Below are 13700 nucleotides of genomic sequence, written 5' to 3' on the forward strand. Positions count from 1 at the left end.
TTTAGTGATCTCATGAGTGTTTGTTTGATGACTAGATCACAGCTGAGGCATGCCCAAAACTGGTTTGTTCGCCGGATCACATGGAAGCCATTTTGAAACTTCTCATACACATCTGGGTGTTTGCTCTCCAGTTCACTCATTTCTTGTACGTAGAGATAAGCGGACTTCTGGTAGTTGTAGTGTCCAGCTGCTGCAAATATTGGCAAAGCATCAGCAACAGCTTGCAAGTGATCCTTCCAAGACCCAGTGCGATCTGCCTTGATCATTGCCCGAGCAGTATGGAGCATTTTCTGATAACCCAGCCACAACTTACTCGTTTTGGATTGTGCAGCAAGTTCAGATTTCTTTTTTTCAAGTTCATCAGTTATCTTCACAAATGCAGCTGATTCTTCAAGACTTTCAAGAGAGATGTCACCCGTTAGCAAGGACGAATACATTTTCTCAATCTCTTCTACTTGGAGCATGAACTCAGGATTTTCCTCCACTACAGATGCCACAATAATTCGATGTAGACACTTGCTCACCAGTGTATGTTGCCTCGGAATGCCCTCTGAACAGATTTTCCAGACATCATGTGAACTACAGCATTTTCACCGTACACCAGTTCCAGGATGTTTTTGAGTCCTGTTCCCGCCATCAACGTGCCTATTGCTCCAAGCAGATTCATGAACGTGTGAAATAGACTGAAAACCCTTTTGTTAGAATTTGATAAATGTTGGGTGATTGCCTAACAGAGGTTTGATTATATAGAGACAATTTATTGATTTTATGCCCTTCATTTTTGCCGCCATCTTGGATTTGAGGTTAAATACTGATGAGATCTAAATTTTATTGACACCAGTGGATTCCTGATCCATTAAAACCATGGACCAGAACCAACAATTATGTTTTTCTCACAATTATTGAAGAAGTTATAGCTGTTTTAGTTATTTCAAAGCCCGGTGGCAGCCATCTTGAAAATGACTGTTTTAACCCATTTCTGGATGTCAGATTTTGGTAGACTTTTATTCTATTGATCAGTATATCCAGTAGGAATGAAAACCACTGAAAAACCTTTTGTTGTAATTTGTTGTGGGTTTGGTGGTTATTTGTCATAAATTGACCCGACTGGAACAATTTACTTTTAACATGGATGATTTGATCGAGTTAAAGTTTTTGACGCAGAAAAATATTTAAATTTTGCGCTAACATGCAAGGGGAAATGGAGGTACGAGCACAATGCGAGAAGTCCCTGTAATAACAAGGAGAAAGAGACAAAAAATGTCATGGTCCCCATGGTTTTCGCAATTTTGCGATACGGAATTTAAGGGCAAGCCCATATTTACAAGATGTATGTGTAATCACAAATGACTTGAGTGGCCATGTGACATGCAAGATTGCGCATGATTGGGAAAGATTGTTTTCAGTCACAAAATGGCCACAGTTTGGTGTTGATAACAGCTATCTTGGATTTGATGTCGAAAAACAAAAATGATGTGCATATGTAAGTCATCATTCATTAATTATCTGTGTGCCTAGTTTGAACAAGATCGGTAAATGCATGTCTGACAAATGGTTGAGAAAATGTTCAGAATCTGGCTTTTTTACAACTAAAATGGTCGCCAGTGTACCAGTCGGCCATCTTTCATCATATCGGAAAATAAATTGAGGTGTACATGTGTGCCATGTGCTGTGCTTGTACCTAGTTTGAACAAAATCGGACCATGCATATTCACGAAATGGTTGGAGACACGTTTGGCCACGGGCAGCTCTCTTGGATCTGATCTCGAACAAAATAATGTTTAAATAACAAAATGGCCGCCAGTCTACCAGTCGGCCATCTTTGATCAGATCACAAAATAAAGTGAGGGGCACGTGTATGCCATCATGTACTCTGCTTGTGCCAAGTTTGAATAATGTTGGATCATGCAAGTCTGAGAAATGGTTGGGGACACGTTGAAGTAACAAAACGGCTGTTAGTCAGCCATCTTGGATCTGATCTCGAAAAAAAAGGCATGCATATGTAAGCCATCATTCATTACGAGTGTGCCAAGTTTGAAGACAGGTAAATCCATCCATCCATTGGGACCGCACTCTGTGCAGAGCGTTGGTGCTGCCAAAGCAATCTACCTTGGCTATTGGACACAATCCTGGACGGGTCACCACTCCGACGCAGGATACCAGCAAGCTGGTACTAATTTGCCTACCTCGGAAATAACCCCACCTGGTATAAATTCAACAGCTGAGTGGGATTTGAACTCAGGACCCTCGGATCCCAAACCCACCACTCTAGCCATTAAGCCAACACCAGGCATACAAGTAAATGCATGTCCGAGAAATGGGGGAGGACGTGTTCAACATCGGGTTTTTTGAAACTAAAATGGCCGTCAGTGGGCCATCTTTGAAAGAATCGTGAAACTAAATGATGTGCATATGTATGCCATCATGTATTGTCTTTTTGCCAAGTTTGAAAAAAAAAAAATTGGTCCACATATGTCTGAGACATGGCTGCAGACAGACACACAGACGGACAGACGTAATCCAATCCATAAGCCCCCGTTTCGGACCAAGTCCAACAGGGATAATAATAATCGCTGCACATATCTAATGTACAAAAGGTGCTTGGTCTCGGCGTGCATGCATCCGTCCGTCAACAATTATCCTTCAGGGGATACGACAAATCAAGCAGCATAGCAATACATGCACACACACACATATATACATATGCAGCTCACAACGTGCTGCAAATACACACGAGGATAGTTTCCTGGAATGGCCCATGCCAAATACGTACCCCAGACAGTTTGATCAAAGGAAGGAAGAGAGGAGGGGGATGGGGAGGGGTATGGGGAGGGGTATGGGGAGGGTGAGAATTTTTTTTTAATTACGATCTTCCTCCGAATGTGGTGTTACATATTATTCGGAATTCAGCATCAAAAAGGCTGTGATGAAAATCACATTGGCACTCTCCCCCTCCTCGCTCCCCGAGTGCATAGCTCGGCCGGTATCTGTACACCACCAAACTTTATTTTTTCCCCCTATTAACAACTTAAAAAAATTTTTTTCTTCGCAATTACACAGCAAAGACTGGTATTTCCGTCAGCAAAGCGACGGGCCTTATAGTCTCGTATATATTGTTGCAGTTCTGTAAAACCGCATGCCTCCAAGGCAATGGCACACAACATACAGCAATCCCAAGGCAGTAATTGCAATAGTATGTGTATTAGTTAGTTATTTCCATATGTTTAGTGGGTAAAGGGGAAACATGTGCTGCATGGGACTCCTTCAGTGAGACTTCTTGGACCTCTTTAATCTTCAACCCTTGCAGTTCTTCCACTCTTTTGCAACACCCCTTTCTCTCAAATGAAACACGCAAGCAGTAAGCACGCATGCAAATCAGTGAAGACTAATAGTAACCAAGTAAGTGTGCCGCGAGAGCCTCATTTGCATTTGCACGCCAATTCTCAACCGCCATTTCACCTCAGACCTTCATTCCACCACGCTCACCACAACCACTTCATACGACAAATAAAAATCCCCCACAACACACACTTACATTTTGCATTACAATCGTGACCATTTTTCACAATTTTGTGACAAGGAACCTCCACGTCTTCCGCACAACATCACAACGCACTGCAACTTCACGACAAATGCCATAACGTGCTCCTGCTACTCTACAACCGCTTCAACTGCCACATACTCTGCGAACACTTACCACAACCTCAAAGGACATGGAGGGGATGTAGTTCGGGTTATTTCAGGGCATAACTCGAAGCGCGAATGTGCACTGGAGCTCGTTTTCAGGACCTACAGGTGGCGCAGGGATTTCCCGAAAATCCTACGTTTGAATGAAGGCCAGCTCACCAGAGAGCACCTCCAAAAACCACTGCCCCATGCATAGATCGGAGCTGTTAACACGTGGCCCCATTGGCGAGTGAACGAGCCATTTTTCTTGTTTACCACGTGCTTGATTTAATCTCGTGTAGTTTGTTCATCATGGCACCTAAGCGTTCATCAAAAAGTTTTTTTTAAAAAATTTAAAAGTCTGTAAAGTAAAGAAGTTACAGAAAGCTAAGGTTAATTTATTATTGAAGAAAGAAAACTATTTATTTATAAATTTAGTGAAGCCTAAGTGTACAGTGTTTATAAAATCTACAGTAGTGTACAGTAATGTCCTACGGCCTTCACATTCACTCACCACTCACCTGGAGCAACTTCCAGTCCTGCAAGCTCCATTCATGGGAAGTGCCCTAAACAGGTGGACCATTTTTTTTCTAATATTTTCTGCCATATTTTTACAGTACCTTTTCTATGTTTAGATACACAAATACTTACTATTGTGTTACAATTGCCTACAGTATTCACTGCAGTAACATGCTGTACAGGTTTGTAGCCTAAAACAATAGGCTATAACATCTATGTTTGTGTAAGTACACTCTATGATGTTCGCACAATGACGAAATCGCTTAACGCAATTCTCAGACCGGATCCCCGGTGTTAAGCAGCGCATGACTGTATATATATGTATATATCATTTTGGCTCAATCTCTAAAATGGTTAAGTATCTCTTTAAAAATTCTCATAGTTGGATCCGGATCTTCAACAAAATCTCATCAGTTCGCCCTTGTGACACACCCAACCTGCTCACCAAATTTCATCCGGATCAGGCGACAACTTTTGAGATATCCTGCACACAGAGACAGACAGACAAACAAACAAACAGAAAGGGCTGAAAACATAACCTCCTTCACCTTTGGTGGTGGTGGTAACTTGAACTACCACCTTATAACTGCTGGCAGTGATGACTGGGTACCAAGACGTCTGGCTTTGATACAACACGGGATTGACAAGTTGCAAACCTTGTAACAGGCCACGTTCCATCTATTTATTACATATGTAGTTGACCATTTTTCCTGGGGCCATCGTCGCAATCAATCGAATCGACATTTAAATGTACAGCATACGAAGTAATAAATGTTCACACCACGGTTCCACAGAGGAAACCGGAACTCCCCCGAGTAATACAAAGCCCCACACGTCTCTCTATGGTGTGATATTCATTAGTTATGGACCGAGTAACACGCCACATTCAATCTATTACGTAAGCAGTCAGTCCTTTTTCCTGAATACAGTCGGTATCAATCGAATTGGAGTTTAAATAACCTGAACACGAAGTAATAAATGTTGACATCATGGGTGCAGAGGGTAAACCGGGACTCACCCAAGCGTAACGAGGCCCCACACGTCTCTCTACGATGCGGGATTGACAAGTTATGGGACCTGGTAACAGACCATGTTCTATCTGTTTGTTACGCATGCAGGTGAACCTTTTTCCTGGGGCCATCGTCGGTATCAATTGAATTGATACTCCTCTGCCCTCAAAAACCCATCCACACGCAGCCAAGTGAGCCTTATTAAAAAAAAAAAGAAAAAAAAAAAAAACTTCAGATTCAAACAATTAAATAATTCTAATTAAAATAAAACTGCCAGACCATGTGGCCAATCGGGTTGAAATTTAAAATGTACAGGCCACATGTCTACTAGATCATAATTCTGAAGTTTCACTTTGATTGATGAACCAGTTCCAGAGGAAACATTTAATACTTTCCTTCAATCCAACATGGCCAACAACCATGTGACCTATCAATTATTCATTAACAAACTTGTATCCCCAAGTCTTGATTGAGGAAGGTGCGTGTGAAGTTTCACCTCGATCTGTCCAGCGTTCTGGAGAAGATTTTTTATAGGTTTTTTGGGGTAAATCCAATATGGCCAACAAACCATTTGACCTATCAATTAGTCATTAACAAACTTTTCACCCATGTCTTGGGGAACATTTGTGCAAAGTTTTGCCTCAATCTGTTCAGCTGTTTCCGAGAAGATTTTTAAAGTTTTATTTATAAAATAATATGGCCACTGAACCAAGTGACCTATGACTTTTTTTTTCCTTCCGTGAGTTGTTGCGGAGATGACGTTCAATAAATTTCAATTTTTTCGGTTGCAGCATTCCTAGTGTCAAATTTTCACCAGGATACTTCACCGATGACATCACGGTTAACACAACGTATACCCCTTGCGGAGATCTTGACAATGAGCAATGTTTCAATTTTTTCCAGCAAGTGGTTCCAGAAAAGAAGACGTCCAAAGTTTTTCGGTTTGTTGCAAAGATGGTGCCCATACCACATGACCTATGACGTCATAATTATCACTTTAAAATTCTATGAAAAAAAGACATACCACAGTAAAAAAAATTCGTGTCAATCAGACCAACAGCTCGGTTGCCAAGAAAATGAATTTAAACGGGAATAAACTTGAAAATTGCCGGCGGAATAAAAAGAAAAATAGGAAAAATAATAAGCAGAAGAAAAATAATAGATGACCCAGCCTGAAAGGCTTGGTACCCTAATAAGAGAAAAAAAAGGCCCCAAAAAAAAAATGGGACAAATAATAACAATAATAAACAGAACAGAAACAATCAGGTACCACAGCCTGTAAAGCTAACGTACCCGATGAATAATAATAATAACTAGCCGAAACCCCGTCACAGATGGATTGCGTTCCATGAGCCCAATATGACAACCAGTGACGGCTCTTGTAAGAGCCGGATCCCAGTAGATGTACTCCATGGCCTGACCTAATGAGGCCTACAAAACGTCCATGTATACAACATTTTTGGTGTACACTACTCCTTGTGAAGAAGTCCCCTGATTTGTGCACGTGTCTACTTTGACGTACGCAGCGTCAAAACTTCAGGTCACAGTACCGAGAAAAACGTGACACGACCGCTCGGAGGAGCACAAAATTGGTCCTTCAGTATTAATATATAGATAATAATATTAATAATAATAATAGTCCAACCTTTTACTTGGTAATTTCCTTGTAGAGGCTTAAATATTCATTGGTCACAAATTTGTGACGAGCGAGTCAGGTGGTGTATTGTGCTCAGGGGGTGTTAACGCTTGTACGCCAATGAAGCGCCATGAACGAAAGTGTTTATTATATTTGACGATGTTGTTTGTTGAGGCAAGATGTTGAAGTAAAGGTTCAAATTGAGTAAAAAGTTGACAAGATTATAGCGTTGTGATTAGACGATGCTGTGTGGAAAGAACGTGAAAGTTGGGAAAATGCCTGGTTACTTCCCGACAATGAACCGTCTCACGTTAACGAGCAATTTACCACGGCTTCTGGTTGGAGAACCACCTCGTAATTACTCAGTATTTTGTCGAGGAAGGGGCTTTCTCACGTGTTTTTGGACTGAGTAAATAAATGGTAAATGAGAAGGGGAAGGGGTGAAGAAAAACGAGGCATCAGTTGCTTTGCTGTGAACATTGCTGTGCTAGTGCCACTACTATCCCTTAAATGCACACTACTTTGGACTGCACCGACCTACCTGTTGAACGTCGATCAATTAATGAACGTTGGGCTTTGTGACAGCTGGCAACAGTCAAAGCTCTCAAACTGCATTTTCTCATCAACAAAGAGCATTCTATGCCAAGATTGATGTCATTACAAACAATCAACTTCAACAGACCGGCCTCATCCTTTCAACGGCACACAAGAACACCACCATTGGAGAAACGAAGTGCATGCACAAACCTTGCCGGGCCGTGTACTCGTTGTCTTCAATGAGCCGAGCCAACCCAAAATCGGCAATCTTGCACACGAGGTTATCTCCCACAAGGATGTTAGCAGCCCGCAGATCTCTGTGGATGTAATTCATGCGCTCGATGTACGCCATACCGGCTGCAATCTGTATATGCATGAAAACACAAGCGGAAGCTCGATGGAAACCGGCTCACGGTGTACAGAGGATTAAGAACAGACAAAAGCGGACAGGCGTCGATCTTTTCATCAAAAATGACAAAATTTGCTGGTGATGTTGAAAGTGAAGCAAGGCATTTGAACAAGTCCCAAAAATATCCACATCAGTAAAACATGGCTGAGCGATTGGCCGATGTGGTTACATGCGCAAGGGCAGATTTGAAAATCAAAAGGGTTTAGGATGAGATAAAAAAAAGAAAGTTTAAAAAAAGGTTTAATGCAACACATTCAAGGAAATGTTCAACAGACAGCAGCGCCACAACTTCCCATTTGGGGAAATATCCCGACTCAAAACCTTCAAGTCCTATCTCTGATCTCAGGAATTAAAACAGGTCAGGCAGAGGCCATGAGGTGCATGAATTACTTTCGCAATGAGACAGCGCCAACGATTACACAAAGCAACATCCGATTCGAAAAGTTGCACATTCAATGGAAGCCTGAGACTTCCAGCAGAAGTAAGGGCAGGGAGAGCACCACCGCCTCCGACAACTGGAGACAGGGGCTGATCTGGCCCCTCCAGCAGGGGCAGGAGCAAGGGGCACACCAGCCCCACTGGCAGTGGCAGGGGGTTCTCTCCCTCAAAATTAAACGACAGCACTAATGGACTTAATCCAGTGCAGATGCATTTCAATTCAAAACGAGGTAAATGCGCAGCTCGGCAGCCAACAGAGATCCATTTATAAAAATAGACAGGGCTTTTAATTGACTTTTTCCATTAAAACACAAAATCGCAGACCTGTGATGCCATGTCCACCAGCTGTGGCAGTTTGAGATGACGCCCATCACCCTCTTTAAGGAAGTCCAGCAAACTCCCTAAGGCAAGACCACGGTGATGCATGAAAAACTGTACCACGTTCATTATGATACCGAGTCCAGGTTTAAATCCCATGTGCTGAGTTTAAGTGTCCAATGTCTAGGAATGCCCTTGTAACTCGTGAGATTGCCAAGCAAAAGTTTTACACAATGGGACTACTGGGAAGTTTAACCAACGAGGCCATTAAACATTCAGTAAGCAGGACATAAAAAAGACGTGTGTGTGTGTGTATATATATATATATATATATATATATATATATATATATATATATATATATATATATATATATATATATATATATATATATATATATATATATATATATATATATATATATATACCCATTCCCAAGCAAAATTTATAATATATTTAGACTCGCATTGTTTGAAGCATTGAACACCGAGTCTAACAAAGCCAGGTGACTGCAGCTTGTATTTCGAGTGTCACGTGGTGCAAAATCAACACATGCTCCGACTCCAAGCTTCAGATTCGACAGATAAAAGCTATTTCATCGTAAACGTTTCAAAACATTTCCAAACTGTGATGCTTCACTTCATTTATGTGATCAACTTGAAAAATATTTGTCACCACAATGTTTTAACAGCTAAAAACAAAAAAGCACAACCCTCCCTCCATCATGTCCCGAGACAAGAACGAGAAGAGAAGCTGGTCGGTTAAAGTGACCAAAAACTTTTTGCCCCTGGAATCAATTTGCATGTTTATAAAGACTGATGTTTCATTGCAAGCATGTCAGTTGTTGGGAATGTTGTTCCAACTTGTAGCTCTTACACAAGCCTCAATATTGTATACAAAAAATTCACAAAACTGCATCACCTGCTTGTATAATGCATGTTGTGTTGTCAGTGTTGATAATAGTTTACCAGAAGATTGTAGGTTAATGCATGACCAGACTGATTGGATGGCAGAAGCACGTACCAGGATAGGTGGGAGAGCCAGCATCTTTCCTCAAATATAATTTGTTTTTTCTGTTGTTAATTTTGTACCTTTGAAGATAGGAGCATATGCTGCAGCATCTCATCTCACTCTTGGAGGCAGTGGACTCCCAAGATCCTGAAGGTATACTCAGTCTCTCTTGGAAAGAGGGTGAAGGTTAATGACCGGTCCTCCTCCCAACATCGGCATCTGGTGGGCTAATGGCGTCTAACACCGCAACTTACATCCTCAGTCTGTGCGATTGTCCATTCGTCCTTCCTTACGTGCTCATCGGCAATCTCATGCAGTTATCCTTCCCAAATACTGGAATGTTCTCCTCAAATCCAATCTTCCTCACCCTCCATCATTTGAAGTAGGCAGCCAACAGCTACCTACCCACTTCAAATATCTTATCTTCCTCCCTCCCCAATCCCTACTTGGAATTCTGTTGTTTTCCTGTTCGCTATTCCATAACATCTATGATGGTATTTCCTTGCAACCACAAATTTGATCTTTCATTCAGTCTTTCCCTTGTAATCATTGGTTCACGAAAAAATATTTTCACGAAAAAAATAAGTGACCACTATATTCGTTATTGTCTGTCTGTCTGTCTGTCTGTCTGTCTGTCTGTCTGTCTGTCTGTCTGTCTGTCTGTCTGTCTGTCTGTCTGTCTGTCTGTCTGTCTGTCTGTCTGTCTGTCTGTCTGTCTGTCTGTCTGTCTGTCTGTCTGTCTGTCTGTCTGTCTGTCTGTCTGTCTGTCTGTCTGTCTGTCTGTCTGTCTGTCTGTCTGTCTGTCTGTCTGTCTGTCCCGAGCATAGCTCCGTGGGTTTTGATCCGATCCTGATAAAATTTTGGTGGGAGGTTTATATCATGATCTAGTTGTGTTTTCCTGAAAATGGGCGTGGTGCACCCATTATGGGCGGAGCCACTCCCAAAAAACATGTGCTTTTAGGGGGTAGCCAATTTCAATTCGCATCTTCTCCTCCTCAGGGGTTTGTCGAATCTGACAGGGGTTTCGGTATTTGGTTAGCCCAATGGCACCTGCATAGCCCCACGGAGCTCGATTTTTCATTTTCGTCCCAAGGTCAAGGTCATAAGGTCACGAACTTAGAAAATTGCGAATTGTGTTTTTAGGGGGTAGCCGATTTCAATTTGCATCTTCTCCTACGGGGTTTGTCGAATCTGGCAGGGGTTTCGGTATTTGGTTAGCCCAATGACACGTGCAGAGCCCCACGGAGCTCGATTTTTCATTTTCATCCCAAGGTCAAGGCCACAAGGTCACGAACTTAGAAAATTGCGATTTTGACATAAAAATCCATCTTCTCCGAGGGGTTTGTCGAATCTGGCAGGGGTTTCGGTATTTGGTTCGCACAATGGCACCTGCATTGCCCCATGGACCTCGATTTTTCATTTTCGTCCCAAGGTCAAGGTCACAAGGTCAAGGTCATGAACTTTGAAAATTTCGAATTTTGACATAAAAATCATACGACCGCCCAAACTTTGAGAGCTCGGATGACAATATTTTTTATGCATAATCTTGAGGTCATTCCCCACCTAAAGTCTTGAAACCATTTTTCTCTATCTCGAACACCTTGCCCGTGGCGCCCCCTTCGAGTTTGTTTTTACGCTGATTACATCAAAGTATGAATAATCCGAGGAGTGTGAAATGCCATATAGCCGATATGACATTATATTGTTCCTGGAATGTTCCAGAGGAAGTTTTGCACCAAAGGTCATAATCCTTGACCTTTGACCTTTAAAGGTCACAAAGGTCAAATTTTCAAAGTTGTGGGAATCGAACTGGGTTTTCGACCTTCTTCGACGAACTAACTCCAATAAGCTATAGCACGTATCCTGTTTCCTTATAAAAATGTCCACAACATTGTTTTGTGACCTTTAAAGGTTATGCAAAGGTCAAATTTTTAAAGTTGTTGAACGAAACTGGGTTTTCGACATTTTGCAGCTAATAACCTGTCACTCATACCACATCATGTTGATCATTTTTATAACTTGGTCAAACATTATCACATTGTCTCATCCTTGACTTCTGAAACAATCTACATCGTCAAATACCGCTCGTGAACCATCGTCGTCTTCAGACTTGTTATTATTATTGATCTATCATCCACCAACTTGCACAGTTATCCTTCCACACTAGATGGGGAGCTGCCCCCCAATATCATTACTCTGCACATCATTCAAGTTGTTTGAGCGTCTTCTGCTAAGCTGTATCTCATCGTTGTTGAGCCTTCCATCCCAATGGAGCAGGCAGTATTCAGACCAGGGAGAAGCTCTGTGGATCATGTCCTGGCTTAAACAACGTAAATTGAGGCTGGGACCAATGCTCTCTCAAGAGCGGTGGTGTGTTGATAGATCAGTCAGCAAGATATGACAAGGAGGAACCCATGTCTCCAAACGAAGACAGCAAATCTCCTTCCCTGTAGTGCAACCATGTGAGTACCAGCATCTATGCTTAGCAACTGTCGTTTCAGTCTCACTTGGGGATATGACCAATGCACCAAGAACTATGAATGATGGTCTGCTCCAAGGATCAGTATTGGCCCTGATGCTTTTTAACATATATACAAGTGACCTATTGTGACTACTTCAAAGTTTGCTAATGCTGATGATCTCGATCTTGCCTACCAATCATGTAATCTTGATGTGAGCAGAGTTCTTACTAATCACCGATAGGTTTTGGAGTAGTATTTCATCACATGAAGATCGACTCCATCCTGATCCATCAAAAACTACGGTCACTGCTTTCAATCTGAGCAATCGCCTGGCTCATGCCAAACTCGATGTCTCCTTCTGTGGCAATTCAGTCCAGAATTAGCCACAGCCCAAATATCTTGGAATCACTTTGGATCACAGCCTGACATACAGGGAACATCTGAAAAGGGTTTGTGAGAAAAGAAAGACAAGAGTGAACCTCATCCATCAGCTGTGCTGCTATCTGCGGAGCTGGCACACGCAGCCCTGGCACCTCATCCTCGTTGTGGTGTCTCGCACTGCAGAATACTGTGCCCTTGTCTGGGCTGTGAGCAGTCACACCAAGCACCTTAACATCATCCTGAACTCTGCAACGAGAAGTGTATCCGACACACTGAAGTCAACGCCTCTACTTTGGCTCCCTGTGCTGACCAATATCACATGCCGGACATTCGCAGGCAAGCACAAACATCCCGAGTGTACCTTCAGATACAATACAATGCTGACCTGCCAATCCACGAAGAGCTACTGAACCCTCCAAGACTTTGAAGTCACAGAAGCCTTTCTTGATTGGGGGACCTGTCGTGGCCAATACCAACGATAAGGAGTTGTGGTGGCAGCAATGGGAAAAGGCATCAGTTTGAAATGGCCACCTAAATAAAGATCCAATGAAGAAGCCCTCAGCTTTGACCTAAGAGACGTCAGGGGAGTGGTCTTCACCGATTGCGAACTCGACGAGCAAGGACCACCCATCATCATACTAAAATACACCATTTGATGTCTGTCTGTCTGGTTTTCTTTTTTGACCGTGATACATTAGGTCGTTACTTATCCAATCGCAACTAAATTTGACAGAAGGACTAAAGGTCACACGATAGAGGTTGTAGACACTTCATTTGCCCCCATCCCAAAGGGGGTGTTTCGCCTTGGGTGAAGTCAGTGTTGAGGTGGACAACATGTTAGCATGGTATTTAATGGAGCACACCTTCCAGATGTAAAAATTATCATAACCACAAACGGTTCAGTCAATTCTGTCCAATGTACAGTCACAATCGATTTTTAAACAGTCACAATTAAACTGGAAGAAGTTTGGAGGAAACTCGACGTGCTCAAGGCATTCTACACTTATCGAGTCTCCCTCAGACGAACGGATCAGAGGCGTCCTGACTTGCTCGGCATCGAGGTAAGCGGCAATGATCTCGAGTTAAGAAAGCTGCTTGCACGAGTCTTCACGCATGAATGATGAATCCCACTTCCTGTCCAATTTTCTAGCAATCACATTATATCTTGGGGCCTCATATGTGATTTATCTTGGCCATGGCTTCAATTGTGATGTGTGATATTGCCAATGACACCCTTACAGCCCAATTGTGACCGTTATTTGATGCATATTTGATTCGTAAGGTTCGTTATCATTCCTGATACTCACCAGAGG

At 42.3% G+C, this 13700-nt stretch overlaps 1 protein-coding gene across 5 annotated transcripts in view; it reads right to left on the reverse strand.

Moving 5' to 3' along the window:
* Window positions 1–13700, reverse strand: part of LOC147035436 (tyrosine-protein kinase Fyn-like) — a 78575-nt gene that overhangs the window by 12098 nt on the left and 52777 nt on the right. For all 5 annotated transcript variants that reach the window (XM_085898243.1, XM_085898234.1, XM_085898252.1 and 2 more), the window contains 2 exons: window positions 8540–8616; window positions 7579–7732 (listed from right to left, as the gene is read on the reverse strand). In XM_085898243.1, the coding sequence (XP_085754369.1) occupies window positions 7579–7732; window positions 8540–8616 (231 nt within the window). The remainder of the gene's footprint in view (window positions 1–7578; window positions 7733–8539; window positions 8617–13700) is intronic.

Source organism: Eptatretus burgeri, chromosome 1 (genome assembly GCF_056783735.1).
Source record: "Eptatretus burgeri isolate ZD-2024b chromosome 1, Ebu_testis_v1, whole genome shotgun sequence".
NCBI classification, from domain to species: Eukaryota; Metazoa; Chordata; class Myxini; order Myxiniformes; family Myxinidae; genus Eptatretus; species Eptatretus burgeri.